Below are 24,097 nucleotides of genomic sequence, written 5' to 3'. Positions count from 1 at the left end.
AACATCAGGTTGTCACTTTATTTAGGCACATGTATGTACTTGATAGACAAGCGACAAATCCGAAACCCTAAATTTGTGCAGGCAATAGTCTTTCTAGTAGGCGACAAGTCACGTGTACAAGCGACAGTGTTTTCAATAGGTGACAGCTCAACAATAGCTCCCTGACCAGACAACAAATAGGCGACAGGTGACATAACCAAGCGGTAGCCCATTATGACCAGCCCGAACAGCTCACAACAGCTCCTACAAGTTGCGACAGGTCACGGCAGTTTGTTTCCCAAATTTTTGTGACTTGGCACACTAAAATGAGCCTTGCTTCATGCATGGAAGCACAATTAAGCTTTTTTAGCAATATCATGGCACAAATTTCAGGCTTTTCCCAGATTTGATGCTATTCCTATACAATAGTGACATTTGACACATAAATTGCAAGCATTGAGTACATTGGCTTTGGAAAAATTTGAGGTTTTTTATGTATCAGTTAAATTTTGCTTAGCTGAGCCGAATTTACTGACATTGGTATACATTTGGACTCCAAAAATTTGGGATTTTTACAAGATTTTGTGGAATTTTGCCAAATTTACTTGTTTTATGCTCTTAAGAACATGTATTAATGCAATCGGGGCAGATTGGTTAGTGAAATTTTGGGCCTTTAGCTGAAATTTGTGGATTTTGGCAAAATTGATGTGTGAAATGTACTTTGGGGACATTGCTGAAGCAATCTTGGTGCTGAAAGCAGTGTAATTTGAGTTATTTATCTCCCACTTGTGAGGTTTCGGAGAAAATGCATAGAATTTCTTGTTTATTTGTGTATCAGAAGTTGATTTGGGCACATATGTATGCAATATACATGTTAGGCAACTCCTATTGTGTTGATGTATTGCTGAATATTCATGGTGCAAAAGTCTTAGAGATCATTTGTAAATCAAGGATTGTTGCAAATGTATTTTTGGTGATATTACTGAAGTTGGAGTCACCTTACAATGATGTACGCATGGAATGTATGCTGAAATTTCAGATATATTACTAAAAGTCCTCCTTCCTACTGCTGTACATGTATTTGAGCACTCTCAATAATACAATGACACTAAATCTTGCTTTTGTTTCTTGAAAATTTGGGCTGAAATTAGCTGAATATTCAGCTTGTTGTTTGCTGTCATAAATTACAGCATTGTTTTTTTGGTGCATTGCTGAAAAATGGCAACTAATGATTCTAGCAGCAGTGACACTAAATCCCTCCTTGAAATAAAGAGGATTGATGGCACTAGCTTTGATTTGTGGGAGGATAGGATGTAAAACATTTTTACTTTCTTTTAGCTTCGCGCAATTATTTTTCTGCCCACGTGTGAACTAGGTAAATGGGAAAGAAGATTATAAGGTTTAAAAAACTTATAAGAAAGAAATAAAGGAAATAAGAAGAAAAGGGAAAGAGGGGGGGGGGGGGGGGGGCGGGGGGGGGGTTTGCTGATAGGCTGCACCATTGCATACATTAAAATGGTTGTATTTGATGATGTAGTTACAAACAATAAGTGTCTTCATATGGCTTATGCTATATGGAAAAAGTTGACGCATACTTATGAAAATACAACTCCGGTGAATCAAGTACATGGGCAAGCTTGTGAACATAGAGTTGGATCAATCTAAGCCAACATCTGAGCATTTGAGTACTTTCATAAGGATTTTGAGTTAGTTGCAGGACTCTAGTTTACAGCCCTTCAGTGATAAATTGAAGGCTATTTTCTTATTGATGACTTTGCTTGATAGCTGGGAGGCTTTGGTTGTTTCACTTAGCAACAACACTGCCTTAACCTTTGATGGTGAGGAGATCAGAAGAAAGCCTATTAGAGAAAGCAATGGTTCAGCCTATCATCTTAGAGGCAGGTCAGAGAAGAGGGGTAATGAAGCAAATAAAGGCAAAAGTAAAGAGTAAAAACAAGGGCAAACAACATGATATTACTTGCTATTAGTATGGGTATAAAGGGCATAAAAAGCTTGATTGCTGATACTATAACAAAGAGCAAGAAAGAAGGAAACAGCAAGGAAAGAAAGATCATGACAGCTCTTCCTCAAAAGAAGTTGCAAAGGCAAATGTTGCATCTAGTGTGGTCATTGAAGAACTTCTTGACATTGAAGGGGTACTTGTTGCAGCCTCATGCAATGATGTAGATGTTATAGCAGCAGCAAGTGATATGCATATCACAAAAAACGAAGTGATTGATGCCTTACTTTCAGCCCATGATGAGCTGTCCCAATCATGGATAGTGGACAGCAATGCTTCTTTTCATGTTACTCTCTCTTTGGAGTCATTTTCTACAGACATTGCAGGTTGCCTAGGCAAGGTTTACCTGGGCAACAACTATGCATGTGAGATAGAGAGTGTAGATACCATTCACTTGGTCCTCGAAAACGGCTAACTGTTGATTTTACAGGATGCCAAATACATATCTGGCATAAAGAAAAGTCTACTATCAATTGGGCAACTTGATCCAAGAGGATATTTTACAACCTTTCATGGTGGAACTTGGAAGGTCTACAATGGCTCTACACTGATTGTTAAAGGCCACAAAAGAGGGACTTTGTATTATTTGCATTATAAAGCATTACCTGGTAAGTTCTTGGCTATGGCTAAAGTTCATTCACAGATGGAACTTTGGCAAAAAGACTTTGCCATATGAGCTAGAAAGGCCTTCAAGTTCTCTCCACTTTAGGGAGATTTAATGTAAAAGGCTCTGGTCTCAAATTTTGTAATGATTGCATATATGGAAAACATGCGAAGTCTCCTTATTACTCTGGTCTCGTTAAGAAGTCCAATGCTCTTGATTTAGTACACTCAGATGGGTGCACTATGCATGTTAATTCATATGGGGGCACATGGTAATTTGTCGCTTTTATTAATGATTTTAGCAGAAAGTCATGGATGTATATGTTAAAGAGCAAAAAGAAAGTTTTGCATACTTTTAAAAGGTTTCATGCTTTTGTTACCACACAGAAAGGGCTTAAGTTAAAAGCTATTAACACAAATAATCCTACATTGACACATGTATAAGTTTATAACAAATTACAATCATAAATACGCACACAATTAGTGTCTTCTAGACTCTAAAAATAAGTTCATACCACAATGGAAAAAGTTAAAACTTTAAAAGGAACTTACTTTGAGCAAGAAAGATAGGCATTGCTCTCAAAAGCCTCTTCGATCTTATCCATGTACTCATAAAACAATCCCATGGTACTCCCCTCCATGTCAGTGATGCGTAAAACGGAGTAGATAGGCTTGATGGACTTCACAAAAGCTTCAGCCTCCAAGAACCGTGTCTCATCCATAGCCTGTCGTGCAAAAGCCCTATAGTGTGTATCTTGATGCTCAGGCATGGCTGACCACTCTCTGGACACAACTGTGTGCATCAAGCCCTGGCGCACTCGCACAATCCACTTAACAACTATAAACATATACGCAAAGCGTGTGCTAGATGGCTTCAGCAACTCAAGTTCACTGTGTACACGATAGATGCTCAACACTTTAGGCCTCTTGGTGACAAAGTTCACCATGGACTTTGCAGTAGTAAGAATAGTGTCTACCCAATTCAATTTTTGCAAGTCCTCCATCAATAAATCAAGAGAGTGTGATGCACACGGAGTCCATCTAATCTTGGGATAGGCAGCCTCAAGCATTTGCCCCATGGAAACACAATTGGAACCATTATCCGTAATCACCTGCACCACATTTTTTGGCCCTATCTCCTCAATGCCTATGCGTATATGCCCATAGATGTACGAGCTTGTGATCACAATACCAGGAGCTGAAGCATCAATGGCTCTCAAGAACATTGTCCCCTTGCATGAGAACACTAGAATGTTATAGACATTGCGTTTACGTACATCTATCCACCCATCACATAACACAGTACGTCCATACTTTACCCAAGTGGCCTTCAATGGTTCTAACTGAGCCTGTATACACATCTTCTCATTTTTCAGTTCTCGTGTGCGCATACCATCATAGGATGGACCTTCCCACTCGCATCCAATACGGCTAACGGCCCTCATGGCTAGTCTCCATTGTGGCGTTCGCAATACATAAAAAGGTATAGCACACTGTATAAAGCAGCGAGTGAGCTCCCTAGTGGCCTCTTGAATAGCTTGCTTTTGCAAGCTTGCCTGAATGATTGCCTTCTGAAGTGACCCTTTTGCCGGCCCTGCCACTGTACCTGCACCAACTCCACTTCCACTACTAGTGAACCCTGCCAATGGAGTCCTGTGCGCCCCAGCCCCTCCCACTGAAGCTACATCTAACTCCAATGTAGCTCTACTCCTCTTTGATGGCCCTGTTGATGCAGAAGCTACATCATCTACTCCCCTCTCCCCTATAACTGATGCACTTTGATTGCCTAACTGACTGAGCTTCCACGCTTGAAGAGAAGCCTTCACGTCTACGGGTACATTTGGGCACAGGCCTATGTCTTTATTTGCCACATATGCAAGATGATCTTTGATCTTTGTGGCTGCCCCTCCTCTTTCAATGCCACAATAATTACATCTCCATCGCTTGGAGCCACCACCACCTCTATACTCGGTGAGAGTCACATGATCCCATGCAGCATCCTTCACCATGATGAGTGCAGGGCCCATGCTGTAGGGTGAGATGGTCACAACTTCACGAATCAGAATCGTGATTCACAGGCGACAACCTACAACCACACAGAAATTTGAGATAGAAGATTCGAGATGAGAGAGAGAGAGAGTGTGTGTGTGTGTGTGCGTGCGTGGCTCTGGAGTCCTCAATCGACAAAGGAGCAGGCCCGACAGAGTGGAGAGAAGAAACATAGGCAAGTGAAAAGTCGATTGGAATGTGGGAGTTTGGGGGCCCTCACGTTCGGGCCAAAGTTTTGCCCCAAATTGCAGTCTGCAGAAACGCCGTTTCTTAGGCGTTTCCATTTCTAGAAACACTGTAGCGTTTCTAAAACGCCAGAAACAGTGTTTTGTGTAACTATGGTGCCTTTTAATGTGCTTGGATGTGAACACACCCTTAGCACTTGTACTTATACATATATATCTATCTTAAAAACCTAAAGAGGTACACTCGTCATTGTACCCACTAATCATGCACACTCTCTACTTTGCTCTCTCTCACTCTTTGTCTTGCTGCATGTAACGAACATTGACTGCCTCTATCTTCGTGCCTCCCGGTCACTACAAACTCTAGTATACCTATCTCTCTGTGTTCACTGTCTCACTCTAAACACTGCTACTCTTGCTTCTATCTTGCACTTTCATTGCGCATTCTCCCCTTCAATCAGTAACCTTGAGACTACGAGCTATAGCCCACAAACACTTGTTTTTTGGAAGCCGCTTCAAATTTGTCACGCTGTGTTTTTGGGATGTGAACAAAGGCGTCATACCCAAAAACCTTGAAATAAGAAACATCTAGCTTAGATCCAAAATATGCCTCATAAGGTGTCACACCAACAACAACAATGGCAGTAGGGGATTGATTAAGAATGTGGACTGCAATAGCCACAACCTCAATCCATAGACACTGAGGTGTTAGTCTATGCTCCATCATGGTATGCGCCATCTCGATCACATTGCGATTCTTCCACTCCAAGATGCCATCCTCCTGAGGGGTGTTTGTGTTGGCAAACCCCTGGTGGATACCACGATCTACACAAAAACAAGCAAGCTCATTAGAAACTAATTCTCCACCCTTATCCGATCGTAAGGTCTTCAGTTTCCGCCCTGATCCGTTCTCCTCAAAGAGTAACCATTCTGTGAAGTTGGAGAAAGCCTCTAACTTCATCTTCAAAAAATAAGCCCATATCATCCTACTCTAATCATCCACAATCAGCATGAAATACATGCTCACTTTAAGGGACTCTGTCCGCATCGGTCCATCGATAGAAACAAGCTCCAAGGGTGTTGAAAACCGCCTCGAAGCCTTGCTAGGAATAGCATCACAAGTTTGCTTCCCATGGATACAAGATACACATGGCTTTTGGCTCACCACCATATCCGGCAAACCTCGAACAAGCTGTCCCCTAGACGCCTTCCAAAGGCAATCATAGTTGAGGTGGCCAAATCAAGCATGCCATAGCTGAGGACTATGTTTGAGAGAGAAGAAAAACAAAAGTCAAGGCAGAAGAAGACCTCAACTTGTAGACTCCATTCTCCTCATAACCTGAAGCAAGGACTTGTCTCAATCCACGATCAAGAATCCGAAAGGAATCCACATCAAACTTGACCAAGAGGCCGAGGGCACAAATCTGCACCAAAAGCAAATGGTAACTCAAGGCCGACACATAAAGCACCTCAGAAGTATGGGCACCACCCACCCCGCCTATCTTGAATAAGCTACATGTTACCTCATCCTTGAATAGGAATAGAAGAACTATCACCAATGAGAATCTACCCATGCAAAGGCCGCAAATGAGTAACACCTATTGTAGAAGGAGTTATTTCTTCCATATGCATGAAATTCAATGAGAAGAATAAAAACCGGGAGACACACCACTCTCAACAATCCACTCCCAAGTATGTGGGGCCATCAACACAACATCAGAGGCCTTCAGGATCGATGCCTCAACCACCTTCAAGTGGAGGAAAGCAGCTGAAGAGGGAGAAGCAACCACTCCGGAATCGTTTGAAGATTTATCCTTCCTCTTATTTTTCTTTTTCTTCTTGTCAGGATAGTCCTTCTTCTAGTGACCTATCTTAACACAAATGTGACAAGTGGACTCGTTTTCCTTGTCCTTCTTTGATTTATCATTCTTCTTCTTTTGGTTCTTCCCCTTCTTCTGAGAGGACTAACCTATCAATGCCTCTGATTTAGTAGCATTGGTTCCTTTCAACTACTCCTCTTGGTCCAAGACCATAGGAACCAACTCCTCCCAATAAAGAGCCTCTAATTGCCCTGAGGCAATCAAGGCAGAATAAAAACCATTGAAATGACGCAGTAACTGTGAAAGAAGAGTTATTGCCATGTCTTCAAAAGTGGTCACCTTCCCTGCATTCTACACTTGCATCTGAAGTTGCCTCGGTGGGTTGATATGCTCTTGCATAGAAGATGACTTCTTGATACTCATAGTCCTCATCTGCACTTCCAAAGAAACTCATTTCACGATGATCATTCGATTATACATTTGATCAAGCTCTAACCATATCTCTCAAGCTACCCTCAAATGCTCTATATGGGAGATCATAGCTCTAGAGCATGAGAGATAAAAATGAGCGAATGTAAGTATTTAGTTTATCCCAATACGCCTGAGCCTTTGCCAACTCCAACTTATCACTTGATAACAAGCTCCGCCAAAACATAGAACTCCAAAATGACAAGCATCATAACACGCTAAATGTGGTAGTTCTCACCATCAAGCTTTTGATCTGACGGAAGAGCCAGTAACATGGGCACCTTCCAATCCATGATCACTTGAAACTTTGTCTCTGCCTTAGAAGATATCTTTACCTAAAATGCCTACACAAAAAGTAATCCCCTTTGACTATGAAAAAGCAGCTTGCTAGGGCTCTCCTCTGCTCGTCCCGCTCCTCCTCCACTTGCCAGAGGCGTAAAAAGGTAAAATCTGCACTTGAAGGCCCAAATCGCAGCCTTCTTCCTTCTCAAACAGCAAAAATCAGCACCAACTTTTGCAACTCTACTTCTTTCTCCCACGTCCACACCCATGCTAGGCTTAGCCTTGCTCTGATGCATAGCCCTCCTGCTTGCCCTTGAATGTTGAAAATGCAGCCTTGTGTTGCGCTGAAATCTCCTCTTCAAGTAGGTCATCCTTAAATGCTCTTATACCATGTCAAAGTGAAGCGGTGCAAAAGCGTATGACCAAGACTAAGAGTGAACAGAGAGAGAAGAGAGAGAGAGAAAGGGACAATGGAACACAAAAAATCTGCAATGAAGAATGCCATATAAGGAAGCAGATATGTACACGGGCACAGAGTGTATGTTTGCGTATGTCTCCACCTTGAAATATGTATAGCAGTCTCCATGATCAGCAATCTGGAAACTTGTGATCAAAATATGTGAAAGTGTGTGGAGGCTGGGCAAAATAAATAGCCCAAAAAGAAATGCTGAAAATAATGCAGGTCGGCTGCAGCCAACTGCAAAGAAACTGGCCAACTGCTCCTATTGTGCCACGTGGCACCTACAATGACTGCAACCTGCTGCGCCTACTAAGGTCACCTGTTGTACAACCAAACTGCCACGTGTCTTGCCTATTGCGACTACAAGGAAATCTGCCACGTGGATATCCTGCCTGCTCCACCACACAAAACTGTGCTCAAAATGGCAGCCTAATAGGAAATGCATATGTACACAGCCTATCTAATGAATGCTTGTCCAAGGGATGACAATTCCTTGTACCCCCCATCTCTTTCAGAGGGGGATAATCTCGATGATGTGGCTGTGGATTTCTTGGCCCCTAGTGTTTTAGCGGGGGTTTCCTAGGATCATGAGGAGCTTCTTCATTGGCAGTCTTCATCGACATTGGTATTCCTCTTGCACCCCAAGATCCAATTCTTTCTTGGCCTTCTGCCACATCCAGGATATGAGAAAAGGTGTTAGCAGTCATGTTTGTCATGCCTTGTAATCTCCTGCTTGTGAGCCTCAGTTTGAGTTAGACAAGAACTTTAGGAGCTCTGACCTGTCTATCACTTGTTTTGATAGAGGAGGTAGCTCATTCTAGAGCACTCAATTTATTGCATTTCAATGCATTTTCTCACCCAATCAAGATTTTATGTGCATTTCCTAAGCAATTTCTGCATTCTTTAGCTTGCCTCACCTGCCAAACATTGTCCACCCTTTCTAGGATTCTTTTGAGCGTTTCCGGCATTTTTACCAACATTAAATCTTGGTCGGCCATATTTTTGGCCCCAAATTTCAGGTCGGCCAATTCTTGGGATATTTGCCTATTTATAGCCATTTCCCACTTGGCGGTTATATATATTATCATCTTCCCTCCCTTGGTAGGTGCACTGTCCGCGACCCCATCATCTTCCTCCGTCTTTAGTGCTTCCGTCATCATCAACCTCATCTCATGCCCTTGTTGATGCTGTGGGGTCTATGCAGGGATAGATTAGTCCTCCCGTATTCAAAATTTGTTCCTTGTTTAGTGCAAGTTTCCCTTCTTCTTTTATTGCAAATTGTCTCTCTCTCTTCCTCTATGTTCGAGTTCCTTCTTTTGTTGCATAGTCTCACAGTAAATGCAGCCAAAACATGCCCTAGATGGCTGTTGCAAACTCTCTAGAAGAGTAAAATTGATGCTCCCTTACCTTAGCGCACTAGAAGGGAACTAGACAGGTAGCACATGATGCAGAGGGGGATCATTTGGTTGACACTACGGAAATAGAGGCTCCTTTTGATGAGCATGTGTTAATGAGCTCACTGTAGGATGATGATGAGCCTACTTGCTTTGATCAAGCCCAACAAGATGCATATTGGTTGCATTCCATGCAAGAAGAGTTGGACTCTATTGCCACTAACAGTAATTGGGATCTTGTTGAGTTGTCCCTTGGCAAGAAAGCTATTGGCACCAAACGGGTTTTAAAACTCAAGCACGAGGCTGATGACACCATTGACAAGTATAAGGCACATTTGGTAGCAAAAGGCTATGCCCAAAACAAAAAAAGGCATTGATTATTGTTGTAAAACCATATCATTCCATAGGGTTTTCCTTCTTCATTCCCATTTTTTATTTCAATTTCCAGCCCCAAAAAGGATTTCTAGGACCTTTCAAGAGTGTCGGAGCACCATTCGAGAGACTTTAGAGAATGAGACACGAGACAGTTTGTGCCTATATATTCAGCACCTCCCATTCATTCTTCACCACTTTACACCACACTCTCCCTCACTTCTTTTGCCAAGCCCCAGTCTCCTTCCACCATCGGGCCTACGTTTATAGACTCACAAACTACTCATCCTTCGACGGCAATCTTCCTACTCCAAGTATCACCAGTGATCATCCTTGCGTTGCAAATTCAAAGGCTCCTCTTCAACGGCACTCTCCCCGCTCCATGCAACACCTCATCATCCTTGCATTTGCAAACTTAGAGGATTCTTCAACAATCTCCTTGCTCCAGGTCATCCTCCGTGCTACAACACTCTTGTATTAGATTCACTTCAATATTTCATTCATCATTTGAGTTTCTCTTCTTTTCTCAATGTTTGCCGTACACACTCTTTGATCATCCTTGCAAACTCTACTCTCTCGTTACTCAGTCATTCCTTGACATGGTATTAGAGCCAGAGGTGCTCAATGAGCCACAAAGATCCTCTACATTGGAGAAGGCAAAGACAGGTTGCAATTTCAGCATCAACATTTAATTATCACTTGACTTCCGCTACGTCACTGGGAGATATCCTTCTACCTTGGTGTCTCCACTAACAGATTGCATGTCTCCTAAGTGCTCCTACTGCGGCAAGAATGGTCACATCCCCAAAGATTGTCAACATCAACGTTTGCCTCCTACCCCACCGAGTATATACGTCTTCCACCAGGCACTCCTTGTGCTACCTCTTCTTTCTGGGCCAAAGAGATTGTTCTGCATTGGCTCTTAGCTTACTATGCTCAACGCAATAAGCCGAATCTAACGTACACTGAGTCCTTACAAGCAGATAAAGGCTTTAAGACCTCATGAGGCGATAAGTCCTCTTGGACATTGTGTAGAGGTTTCCCCCACCCATTTTTAGGTCCAGTGGCTACCATGGCCCATATCTCCTTCTCAGTCCACTCCCTTGAGAGCCCCCTACTATTCTTCGGCAGTCTCTTTGCTCCAAGGCATCCTCTGTGCTACGACACTTTATATCAGATTCACTTCATTATTTCATTCATCATCTGAGTTTCTCTTCTTTTCTCAGTGTTTTCCGTACACAATTTGTGTTTCTCCTTGCAAACTCTACTGTCTCTAGTTGCTTAGTCATTTCTTGACAATTATGAGGAGACATTTTCTCCTACATCCCGCATGAGTACAATGAGGTGTATTACTGCTATGGCTGTGAATTATCATTGGAAAGTGCACATAGATGTGGTTATCTTGTGGAATGGTCATAATCCTTTTATGGTCAGCACAGAGAGGCATTGGCCCATTTCTTTTCTGAGACAAGAAATCCAATTGATGTCCAATGAGCCCCTCTACAACTTCTATTTCAAGTTAGATAATATAAAAGTCAAGATTCGTAGAGCAATCCATTATTGATGTCTCACAACCTCTAAGGTTTGTGATTAAAGGAAAAAAGTACTTGTTTTGCAAGTTGCATGAGGCTCTTTATGGATTGAAACAAGCTCCTTGTGCATGGTATTCAAAAACTGATGCTTATTTGGCCGGCATTGGGTTTAAAAATAGTCCAACTACTCCCACTCTCTACATTAAGGATTGAAACAAGCTCCTTGTGCATGGTATTCAAAAACTGATGCTTATTTGGCCGGCATTGGGTTTAAAAATAGTCCAACTACTCCCACTCTCTACATTAAGAATGAAGGGGGGACTCGCTAGTTATCATTCTTTATATGGTTGATATGTTGTTCACGGAACCTAGAGAGGATAAAATTGCAAATTTAAAGGCTGATTTGAAAAATGGTTTTGCTATGTCAAATATGGGCTGCTTATGCTATTATATGGGGATTCAATTCACCCAAAATCAGCATGTTATCATGTCATAGTCACAACATGTGGTGCATCTTTTGCATAGGTTCAACATGCAAGACTATAAACCTATGCACACTCCGATGAAGCCCAGGCTGAAGCTGTCCATGCATAATGGTAGTGAGATGTTTGATGTTGCAATGTACAGCCAGGTTGTTGGCTATCTTATTTATCTTTGCAACACACGCCCTCACATATAGTTTGTAGTATCTCATGTGAGTAGGTTTATACGCAGTCCACAGACAACACATTAGCAAGTTGTTAAGCGGATCTTTCGCTATTTGCAAGGTACTCAGATGTATTTGCAACTACAAGCTTAAAGTTATTTATATTGGGCTAGTGACTCAGACACTCGACAATCTACTAGTGGACATTGTTTCTTTCTGGGTTCATGAATTTCATGGCTTAGCAAGAAACAACCTACAATGGCTACCTCATCTTGTGAGGCCAAGAACAAGGCAACTTTCAAGCAGCAGTTGAATGTATATGGCTATGCAAATTATTGGCTGATCTATAGATTTCACTAGAGGGTCCTGCATCCATTTTTTCAAACAATCAGAGGCTACTGCAATAGCACAAAATCATGTGTTTCATGCTCGCATGAAGCACATCGAGGTCACTAAAGCATTACCAAGTGAGAAGTTTGAGGCTTTTTGAAAGTCCTTGAACTTACTACCCTTTAGTAATTGATCTTCATTGTATTTCATCACATTGGCATTGCAGGGGGGTTTTTTATAATTTGCCAATTTTGGGCAATGCCCAATGCAAATTTGTGTGGTTTGGACACTTATTAAAGTGTCAATATAGGGCAAAGTACTGACAGTAGGCTCTAAAGTAAATAAACCTAACTCTAGTTAGTTGATGGAAGTGTGGCTAGCTCAGCTTGAGACCCAAACCTTAGTTGTACTTTCATCTATCTTTTCAATTCAATAACAAGAAAGTACACTCTCTCATTCAACTCACACATTGTCATTGTCTACTCTCTTGTTTCTCTCTCCTCTATACCTAGCAACTTGATCCCCGTAATATGGTAGATGGGCGTGGGAGTATATGCACACGTGCATGTGAGTGCAAACAATTGGATGCACGGCGCATGCATGTGGTGCATGTACAGATGTGGGCTATTAAATAGTACATTTAAAACTCTTTGTGCATCTATAGAGACATTCATACTACACATGTATGCATAAGTGCATATATACGTACATGTGTGTGTAGATACACACACACACACACGTGTATATGAATATGTATGTATGTATGTATGTATAAGTATGGGCTTTTTTTTTTTCTTGGTTTTGGGATGGGAGGGGAGTGGTGTGTGGGTGGCTGGTTGATTGGTTGGGTGTGTATTTTGGTGTTGGGTGGGGGGGTGTGTGTGGGGTAGTGGTGGTAGAGTATGTGTAATCTGTTAAATAGTGCATTTAAATCCTAAGTGTGTGTGCCTATACATACATCCTGTGAAATTGTTGAGAACGAGGCATGGTGCTCTGAATGAGCCCTCCAATCAAACATGAGCACATTGGTCTTGTGACACGCGCTGTGGCCCCCACCATACCACACGGCTCCCCCCAGGTCCCCCACCCCTGGGGAAGCACAAAGTATCAGCGACACTCAACCACTGTTTGTGAAGGCTGTGAGCTTACACATCCTGCTGAATCGCAGTTTGAACTCCAGTACTACTAAGACTGAAACCTCCTCTTCTAAAGCCTCATGATCCCAACTTCTAACATTTCAGAGACCTGTCTTCTAAAGCTATTAAATAATATTTGTTAAACATATTTAAGAAGATCAATGATAAGTCACACCATATACTTGGCTAATATCTGCCTACTAATGCTTCGCAGTGAGCAGTCCTAAAAAGCTCAGAAAACATTCCTAAAATTTACCTGGTGATATTGCAGCACTAATCTGTTTTGATGCAGAGTATATGTGCCTCACTAATGGCATCCTTTTTATGACCCACTCCCCAACTAGTAGGATAGAAGCTCCCACCCAAGAGGAGACAAATACACCAACTGAGAAAATGAAGATGATTGATGTAATAAAGCCTAATCCTGCACAACCCACAGGGATACTGTCAAAGATGGGTCATTTCTTTGAGAAAGCAGAGCTCACAATACAATTCTTACCAAAAATGTTCACACCCAATTGCGCATAAATCGGTGAAAAGAAGCCATCAACAAATTGGATGAACCACCATGTGACATAGAAAGTGATTGCAATGGGGAGTAATATTACACTGCAAGTCAAATAAGCATCACTCAAGCTCACAATTAACTTCAAAACATGGCAAGCATGCATCGAACCATCTTCAAAACATGGCAAACATACATTGAACCATCTTTCAAACATCACTAAAGCTACTGATCTCCTTCAAACAAGACACAAAACGCACCATCCACTCATGAATTTCTTGGAGACCCAGCTTCGTAGCATTGAATGGAAAGCCTGCACAAAGTTGGAAAGACTGAGGTCTAATACATTCAAATTCTTCGAACAAAGTAGATTTCAAACATATTTGAGGAATTTGCTAGCCCATGTGCACATGACACAAGCATGCACATGCACATGCACCTACCATGTTCACTTAAGCAAAAAAATTCAAAGCTATCTGCACATACCACCAAATACATGTACATGCACGTAATATATGCAATGAATCCTCATGTTATGACTTCACTTCATCTTGAGAACCTAGTCAACTTGCCTTAAGAAAGTTTCCCAAAAAATAAGTCCACTCTAAATTACACAGTCCCTACTAACATTCAAACAGACTGGTAAAAATTATTTGGGATAAACACTTGCTGCTTCTCAAAACAGTTAGTCATCCATGTGTATTTATCAGCAGATGCAATTTTCCTTTAACTGTTGTTCCCTCTCAGTGGCCAGAGGGGAGGAGGTGGCCAGGCCATACTAAACTCTTCTTTAGTCAAGGTACCAAGAACTGTAAAACCAATAACTTGTCAAGCAAGAGACATCTCATAGGTCTAGAAGTCATGTATGTAATGGGTTCTCATACAATGACCCTTTGGCATTAGGATTTCCTTAGTAGCTCCATACAACAGTCTTACTCTATATAGTGCATTGGATGATACAATACCATTTTTTTGTTTTCCAAATCTTATCTATACTTTTTAGAGTTATATTAGATCAGTCGAAAGACATTTATGATTAACCAATGACAACATTTAATGGTCAAGATTAGGACCACTCAGCCAACTACCACATAATATTGCTGCTCTTTTCCTAGTTCCCAATCTCAAATTCAATACCGAACTTTTCTTATATTTACACAAATGGACCAAATTTCAGTAAAGGAAGGTTTTTAATCTCTATATTCTCTTTAATCCCAAACATCCTCGAATCACATCTTCACCACTAGCCATTTTGCTCTCACATAGTAATCCACCAATTTCTTCCTGAACATCACAACAAAAACCCTTAGATCACGGGCATGTTTGCCATGTGCACACCAATGGGTCTTGACTCTCCAGTGACACAACGGGCATCTCCTCCTTAATCAACTTTTGTATCATTACCCACACCGCATGATGACTCACTTTCTATACGAGTTTCCTTGGAGTCCAACATTCAGTTGGATTGCCATTGGTCCATCACTTCGGCAAGAGACTCAAGAGATGATAGAGCAATCTATGCCCGTTCCAAAGTCCCTATATGCCACTTACTTCAACTCTATGGAGAGCTCTCTTCATGTCAAAACTAATTTTTAGCTTACCTGGTTCCTAGGAATTGCTTCCTATCCAAGGCGCCAAGACTAAGATGTGAGGATGCACTCGGGTTTGCAAAGAAAAATAGGACTACATAATGACCTCAAAGAAATGAAATAACGAATGCTGAAAATGAACTCAATGAACAAACCAAGTACATTAGGTGTAATCATACAATGGATGGAGCAGAGAGCTGTCCAACAACCACTGTCTCTGGCAAAAGCAGACTGAGGGAAGCTAGAGTAGTGATGAATGCAATAAACCATCAAATCTCAATGTTGTAATTGTCAAGATTGTGGGAGAGAAGGAAGGAGTCTCACTTGTAGCTTTCTCACTTACACAATGGGGGAATACACACACAGGTGGAGGCTGAAAACAGTTTTCCTCTTCTTAGTTGTGTAAGCCAAAAAGAACTCTAGTACAGAGAAATAGAAGAACCCTATATATGGGTCTCAAACCAAACTCAACTAACTAAGGTGACATACTAACTGAGCCACGAACTAGAGTAGATAAGGATAGCTGTCATCTAGCTATTATTCATGGGCGGTGTACCAACCGCATCTGCACCTAACAAGTCGGTGACATAAATGCACAACGGTCACCCTGGCATATCACGAGTGGAGCTCAATATCTCAACACTCCCCCTCGAGCTCAATCCCAATTCCTGCACACCAAGCAGGTCTCTGAACTTGCGCAGCTTCTCTGCGCCCAATGCCTTCGTAAATATGTCAGCTACCTGATCCTCTGTGCTGACATAAACTAGATCAATAAGACCTAGTAAAACCCTCTCCCGCACATAGTGATAATGCACCTCAATGTGCTTTGTTCTAGCATGATAGACTGGGTTATTTGCCAAGTGAATACTATTCATGTTGTCACAATAAATGACAACTGGCCCATCTGTAGGTTGATGCATATCATAAAGTAGCTTATGCAACCAAGCTACCTCACATGCAGCCATTGCTGTACCCCTGTACTCAGCCTCTGTGCTCGACAAGGCAACTGTAGGCTGTTTCTTGCTGCTCCAAGTGACTGCAGCACTGCCAAAAGAGAACACATATCCACTGGTAGATCGTCTATTAGAAATACTACCAGCCCAATCAGCATCAGTGTATCTATGCACCTGTATCTGAACCCCAGTCTCATAAAATAGTCCATACTGCAATGTGGACTTCACATACCTGAGTATGCGTCTAGCTGCATCCAAATGCGGTTTCCTTAGAGCCTGCATAAACTGACTTACCAATCCAACAGCATAACTCAAATCTGGCCTGGTAATAATCATATAAATCAAACTTCCTACTATGCGTCTGTACATAGTAGGGTCTTCCAGAAGCTCACCTACATCTGCGCTCAGCTTCACATTCTGCTCCAAAGGAACTGAAATAGGCTTACAGCCTGTCATCCCATATTTGGACAGCATGTCCAATCCATACTGCCTCTACAAGAGCCGTATCCCACTTGGTGATCTAATCATCTCAATGCCCAAGAAACAACGCAACTCTCCCAAATCCTTCATCTCAAACTTCTGCTTCAATAGCATTTTCACATGAAGGATATCTTCATCACTATCACCTATCATAATCAAATCATCAACATAAATGACAAGTAGCATAATACCTTTCTCTGTTTTTCTCACATAAAGTGAGAAATCTGCCTTGAAAATCTGAAAGCCAATAGTGACAAGATACTGTCCTATCTTGTCAAACCATGCTCTAGGTGCTTGCTTCAAGCCATACAAGGCTTTCTTCAACCTGCAAACAAACTCAGAATGAATAGCATGCACATAACCTGGTGGCTGCTCCATATAGACCTCTTCTTGCAAATCACCATGCAAGAAGGCATTCTTTACATCCATCTGATGTAAAGACCATCCCTTTGATGTAGCCATAGCAATGACTGCTCTTACGGTTGCCATCCTTGCAACCGGACTGAATGTTTCTTCATAATCAATGCCATATGTTTGTGCATACCCCTTGACTACTAATCTTGCCTTGTATCTGTTCACAGAACCATCTGCATTGTGCTTCACCTTATAAACCCACTTACAACCAATTGCATTCTTATCTTTAGGCAAAGGTACCAATTTCCATGTAGCATTTGCTTCCAAGGCATCCATTTCTTCATCCATGGCTTTCTCCCATTTTTCTTTTCCCATGGCTTGCTCAAAAGAAGTGGGTTCTGGTTCCTGTATCACTTTGACCATATAGGCATAGTGAATAGCTATAAATCCATCGTATTTCAGCCTATCCACAGGATACCTAGCTCTGGTAGACCTGCGCAAAGTAGGTTCACTCCCACGTGCTCTCAAAACATCCCTGGTCTTCCTTACTCCAGGTGTAACAATAGAAGGAATACCCAACTCATCATCAATGCTCTGTTCTGATTCACTGGATTCACCACCCACATAAGAGTGATCTACATTCACATCAAACATGGACTGATCTACCTTCTCTTTTCCTTTTCGTGAAACCTGCATACCACTATCTGCATTGCTTTGAGGAGATTCTCTTGATCTCAATCTGCCTGTCCATTGGCGAAGAATGTGAACCACTGCTAGAGGACACTCCAGGTCCACTAATATTTTGTGACTGCTGCTGTGAATTCTGTGCAGCATTACCATTTTGTGCATCCACATCATCAATCACATTTACTGGTTGATACCAGCTACTTATCTCATAAAAAACATCTCTACTCACTGTAAACTTACGAGTAGAAGGATTATAGCATCTAAACCCTTTCTGCTACAGAGAGTAACCAATAAAGATGCACTTCTCAGCTTTTGGATCCAACTTGGATCTCAACTCATCTGGCACATAAACATAGGCAATGCAACAAAAAATTTTCAAATGAGAAATATCTGGTTTCCTACCAGTATACCTCTCCTCTAGAGTCATCCCATGTATTGCTGCAGTGGGAGTCCTGTTCATTATGTAGACTGCTGTAGCAACTGCTTCAGCCCAGTAAAAATCTGGCAAGTCTTTTGCATTGAGCATGGCATGAGATACCTCTCCAATATGCCTGTTTTTCCTTTCTGCAATTTCATTTTGTTGTGGAGTATGACTGCATGAATATTCTTGCTTTATGCCATGCTCCTGCAAGAATCTTGCAAACTCATTTGAGATGTACTCTCCCCCTCCATCTGACCTTAGGCATTTTATTTGCAGACCTGTTTCTTTTTCAACCATAGCTTTAAGAGTTTTGAAATCCCCAAACACTTCACTTTTCTTTTTCATAAAATACACCTAAACTTTTCTGCTATAGTCATCAATAAAAGTGACAAAATAATGACAGCCTCCAATAGATGCAACTTTAGTAATCCACACATCAGAGTGGATTAATTCCAATGGCTTCTTACTCTCTTGAATATGTCTAGGAAATGGTTTCCTTGCCTGTTTTCCAAATTGACAGGCTTCACATACCTTATGCATTTCTGCAACCTTGAATTTAGGCAATCCTGCAGCAATATTTTGGGTCTCCATTGATTTAAGTCGTTGTACATTAACATGACCAATGCGTTTATGCCAGATATCAGTATCTGCAACTACACCGGTCCCATGTGCAAACATTGCTGCACTCAATTCAGGCATGTCTGCATCCAACATAAACATTATGCCCTTCTTCTTTCCTTTTGCTATCAAGCGACCTTTATTTTTCATATCCTCAACAAAGAATCCATGAGGATTAAATTTGACCTGCAAGCCCTGCTCAACCATTTGACCAACAGAAACTAGATTCTTGGTGATATTCGGGACATAAAATACATCCGACAGGTATTTCTTTTTCCCATCCTGCATAGACAACGGAATTTTTCCAATCTGCACAATAGGATGTGCAGTATCATCACCAGTCTCCACAAATCCTGGTTTTTCCATTTTCCTTGCATCCTGCATCCATTCTGCATGACCTGTCATGTGGTTTGATGCACCTGAGTCAACATACCACACATCGTTGCTTTCTTCTGCACTTGTCACAGAATTGGTCATGTGCTGCACCATAAACAAATGCTCATTTCTGTCATCACCCTGTTTACTAGAAGATGCATGATTTCCTTGTTGCAATTTTCCATTCATGATGTCATTCTGCTTTTTATAGCAGTCTTTAGCCATATGACCCATTTTACCACAATAGTAGCATTCAACATTGCTGTTTGCATTTTGGCCTCTTTGCCATCCACTACGACCTCTTTGGCTCCCCCTGCCTCTAGAGTTACCACGTCCTCCTCCATAGGACTGGTTTTCTTAAGTTTGCTGCATATTCTGATTTCTACCACGGCCTCCAGATCGGCCTCCTCTACCTCTGCCTCTACCTCTTCCAGCATTTGAGTAGAAGACAGTTTCTTTTGAAGTTCCTCCTGAAGAAGATGCACCACCATTTCTCTGCTCCTCAGAAATTAGAAGAGCAATCAACTCCTCAAAATCAGGAAATCTTTCACGGACGGAAATGGATGTTCGGAACTGTGCATAATCCTTTCCTAGACCATTCAAGGTCACGGAAACTAAATCATCATCTTCCACTGGCGACCCAATGGAAGCAAGTGCATCTGCAATTTTCGTCACCTTCATGTGATAGTCATTGATGCTCATACTTTCTCTTTGCACATTGTGCAACTCTTGCTTGAGCTGCATTTTCCTGGCTTGTGTATTTGTACTATACATTTTTGACAAAGTATCCCATGCCTCCTTTGGCGTACTTGCATCCTAAATATGCACAATCATAGAGTCTGAAATACTGATAGACAACCAGTACATAACTTTTCTGGCTCTCTCATGCCATCCTTTAAATGCTTGCATTTGCTGTTGATTAGGAACATCAGGAAGAACTGGTTCTTCTTCATTTCCTGCAACAAATTCCCAATATCCTCTTCCCATAAGGAAATTCGTCATTCTAAACTTCCATGCTTGGAAGTTGTTCTTGTCAAGCTTTTCAGTGACAATCTATGAAAGAGAATCAGACGCCATTACAGAACACTGCAAAAAATTCTATCACTGCAAAAAACACAACTTCAGCCTCACAAGGGCAAATCTGCAAAACTGACGAAAGTGGTATTTGACTACACAGTCACTTCCTAGTGACGATTTTGCATCAACGGGCAACAAGGATGATTCTGTAACTCCCAATGTCTCTGTGCACAGACATACGATGCAATTTCTACGATAACTTTTCACCGACCTGTAAAACAGTGGTCGCACAACAAAAAATAGGGCCTTTTCCTGAGTGCGTGCGGAAAACTTCCGCCTCCAAAACAAGCCCCAAAATGACCTCGAATAAAAAAAACACGACAACTGAGGGCTAAAGCCCTCACTTGCAGCATATACTGCCCTCTTGCTACACCGCGAAGGGCGTCTCAATCTGAGACAATGCACTCTTGCACTTTTCAGCTGTGCTACCTGCAGAGACTTGCTCCCAAACTCGAAAAATGAAAGCAACACTAGTTCTCTTACCAGAACACCGCGAACTTGGTTTGCTTTCTTGAGCTCCTTACCACGAACCAGGCTCTGATACCTTGTCAAGATTGTGGAAGAGAAGGAAGGAGTCTCACTTGTAGCTTTCTCACTTACACAATGGGGGAATACACACACAGGTGGAGACTGAAAACAGTTTTTCTCTTCTTAGTTGGGTAAGCCAAAAAGAACTCTAGTACAGAGAAATAGAAAAACCCTATATATGGGTCTCAAACCAAACTCAACTAACTAAGGTGGCATACTAACTGAGCCACGAACTAGAGTACATAAGGATAGCTGTCATCTAGCTATTATTCATGGGCGGTGTACCAACCGCATCTGTAGCTAACAAGTCAGTGACATAAATACACAACGGTCACCCTGGTATATCACGAGTGGAGCTCGATATCTCAACAGTAATCAATGAGGGCAGTCCAGGGAGTTATGATGGCAAGGACAGCCAAATGCAGCAGTTCCTATTGTGTGGGAGCAATTAAAGGCAACCATGCTAAGGCAGATTTCTACATGGCACTCAAATTCCATCGAAGATAAAGCCATGGTAGGCTACTTCTTGCAGCCCCAAAAGACGGCTCCCAATCCGAGGGAGAAAACCTGTATTGGAGCATGAAGTATCAACATCTCCAACCCATTTAGAGTCACTCCATCCTGCAAGCGTGGCTCCCTCTCCGTACACGATCCCATAGGATCAAGTTCCCTATAGATAGCACAGAATGTGCAATGCAGCTTTCCAGTGAGCTTGCAAAGAAGTCTTCATGAGAAAAGATTTCATGGATAGTCGATTTCAAAAAGTGCCACTTACAACATTTTGGTAAACCTTGAACCAACATACAACATTCTTAATGTATATTCATGGAATAGTCCATTTCAAAAACTGGCCCCATACATGAAAACAAATTAGGATCCACTAAGTTGTCAACATCATGACATCTAATATTAATAAACAATAAGTTTCTTTGTCATGGCATTTTAGATGCATTAAATATTGTTGTTTGAAATGGGTGATTTTAAAGGTTGTCTCCATTTGTATTCTTTTTGCACATGATTGACAATAAATTTCTTGAAACATTAATGTGAATCATATGTCTTACAAGTATACAACTTACCATTTATCAATGGAAATTCACTTGCCGGTTTCTTGAATAGGTACACCGAACCTCAATTCCGACCAATTATAAAGGCTCCATGCACTGTCCTCTAAGTCAACTAATGTGGCCATGTCAAAACAAAGTGCCACGTTGTCCTATGACTTGAAACTTGTATTTAAAAGAATGGTTGGTTTGAATGGGGCATGGGCATTGTGTTATGTATGCACATCCATCTGACCATGCTGAGAGAAACTGGCATACACCATGCTTGTGCAAAACATTGTCACTTTAAGCCACAACATGGTCATTAAAAACATTACTTATTGGAGTGCTTAGAGTGAACTTCTCTAAGTACATTTTCCTCATATTCCACAACAAACTCAATACTTCACAATTCTCTGAAGTTCTCATATCCTCATGGTCTTAGTTTGGAGCTCCTATCGTCATGTCCCCAATGCACCTCCCTTATGTTGTATCAATCACACAAGACATGTTTGTATCATGATATTGATTGCTCAAGTAATTTAGAAAGGTTCGATGCATCATTTGCATGACATGCCAATGTTGTGCAAAAGCACATACTTTTTGTGCCTAACGGAAGCACGTGCAATTTGGTTTGGAAACATTGATTGTGGTATGACAAGATGTGCGCATAATTTTTCGGCGGAATATTAACTTATACATGGACATTCCTCACACCGCACACTATCTAGTGTCTACATTCTCATACTTAAGATCGGTAACTATGAAAGGAGCTCGCGTTAAATGAAGGATATGACAGCAAACAAGTATTGTTCCTACAATGTGTTTGTGATAGGATATTATGCCTTCCAAGTAATGTATCATAGGCATATAGGCTGCGACTTAGCTGACCAGTACTATGAGTGAATATACCGTTGCACGTCGATTACATGCAGACCCAAACTTTCTTCAGTGAGTTTACCAATGAATGGTCATGTTGTAAGGAAAGAGGTTGATGACATTGACGATGACAGTGTCACCTTCTCGAACATTGACGGTAGATAGTCGGCTGCATGCTTGCCCATCTCACTTGATTTTAGGTGGTGGAGAGTAATATTGGCTCAAGATGATACTTCGAAAACCCATTTGTATATCTACCTTCTTCATTCCAGCATTCATTGATTGTAAATTTCTACATTTTTTTCTCTTTTCTCTCTCCCTCTTCTCTCATACTCATTGTCTTTCAATCTTATCCATATGCTTCTGCATTTGCTGCACTCTGATATGGTATCAAAGCAGTGTAGAAGGATTGATTGATTATGGGCAAACCTGATCAAGAGGATTCTTCACAACAAAAGTTTGTGTTTTCAGCATTTGGAGCCTGAGGCATTGTCACGGGGACATGAAATTTTGAGATGCTTTAATCTTGCCGATAACATTTAATTAAGTTATTAATCAAATGTGCAAGGTTATTTAGCACATGTGATGCATATGGCAATTATTTTATGGTAAATGGCCAAGGACACCGAGGATGCAATGGGTGTCAAAGGCAAAAGTTATGATAAGTTACGCCAACTAGGCTTTGGGGATCAATTGGTGTCAGTTTTGACCCTAGGACAACTATTTGGTCAATAAGTGTCAGTCGTGACACTAGGGACTAGCATTAATTAGCTAATTAATGCTAGTCTAAGGGTTAACACAGGTTGGGAACCACTCCAGGTTGCAAATAGCCTAGCCAAATCAATTATGAATGGGTACATTTATTTTTGGGCAAGATCAGAAGAGCTGAAATTATATTTCATTATGAAAATTAATTTAATAACTAGAAAATGCTGAAAAATGGATTTAGAAGGTTGCCACTTGGCAAAAATGCCCATGCAAGACTAAAAAACGTTTTTGGGGCTAGGTCTCAACCATTCACTTAGTTTATAGCTTGGGGGGGGGAGAGAGAGAGAGAAGGGGAGGGGGGGGGGGGAGGGGGGAGAAAGCAAGGGAGCGTGGTGCTGCTTGTCCATTTTCTAATCAAAGAACAACAATTTGTTGCAAAAGATAGCTATCTGGGGGCCTCAACAAGCAATGGACAACAAGGAGACACCTTTCAAGGGCTAACAACAACATTATTGATTAGGTGACAGCATTTCGGAGGGGTCTGGTAATAGGTGACTGCATTAAATGCAAGCTGGAGTAGGTAGCATGTAGATTTTAGCGTTTT

At 41.5% G+C, this 24,097-nt stretch overlaps 2 protein-coding genes across 2 annotated transcripts in view; both read right to left on the bottom strand.

Moving 5' to 3' along the window:
* LOC148018046 (protein LIKE COV 1-like) overlaps positions 1-24,097 on the bottom strand; it is a 41,016-nt gene that overhangs the window by 3,446 nt on the left and 13,473 nt on the right. Inside the window, exons 2-4 of the mRNA XM_087661363.1 lie at positions 14,042-14,094; positions 13,776-13,885; positions 13,533-13,700 (exon numbers count right to left, since the gene is read on the bottom strand). Coding sequence (XP_087517489.1) covers positions 13,533-13,700; positions 13,776-13,885; positions 14,042-14,094 — 331 coding nt within the window. The remainder of the gene's footprint in view (positions 1-13,532; positions 13,701-13,775; positions 13,886-14,041; positions 14,095-24,097) is intronic.
* On the bottom strand, positions 3,145-4,599 carry LOC148018047 (uncharacterized). Its single transcript, XM_087661362.1, has one exon. The coding sequence runs from the start codon at positions 4,045-4,047 to the stop codon at positions 3,151-3,153; it is 897 nt and encodes a 298-aa protein (XP_087517488.1). The 5' UTR covers positions 4,048-4,599; the 3' UTR covers positions 3,145-3,150.

Source organism: Lygodium microphyllum, chromosome 21, assembly GCF_053477565.2.
Source record: "Lygodium microphyllum isolate KBCC chromosome 21, Lygodium_microphyllum_v1.1.10, whole genome shotgun sequence".
NCBI classification, from domain to species: Eukaryota; Viridiplantae; Streptophyta; class Polypodiopsida; order Schizaeales; family Lygodiaceae; genus Lygodium; species Lygodium microphyllum.
This window is presented reverse-complemented; position numbering and strand designations above follow the sequence as displayed.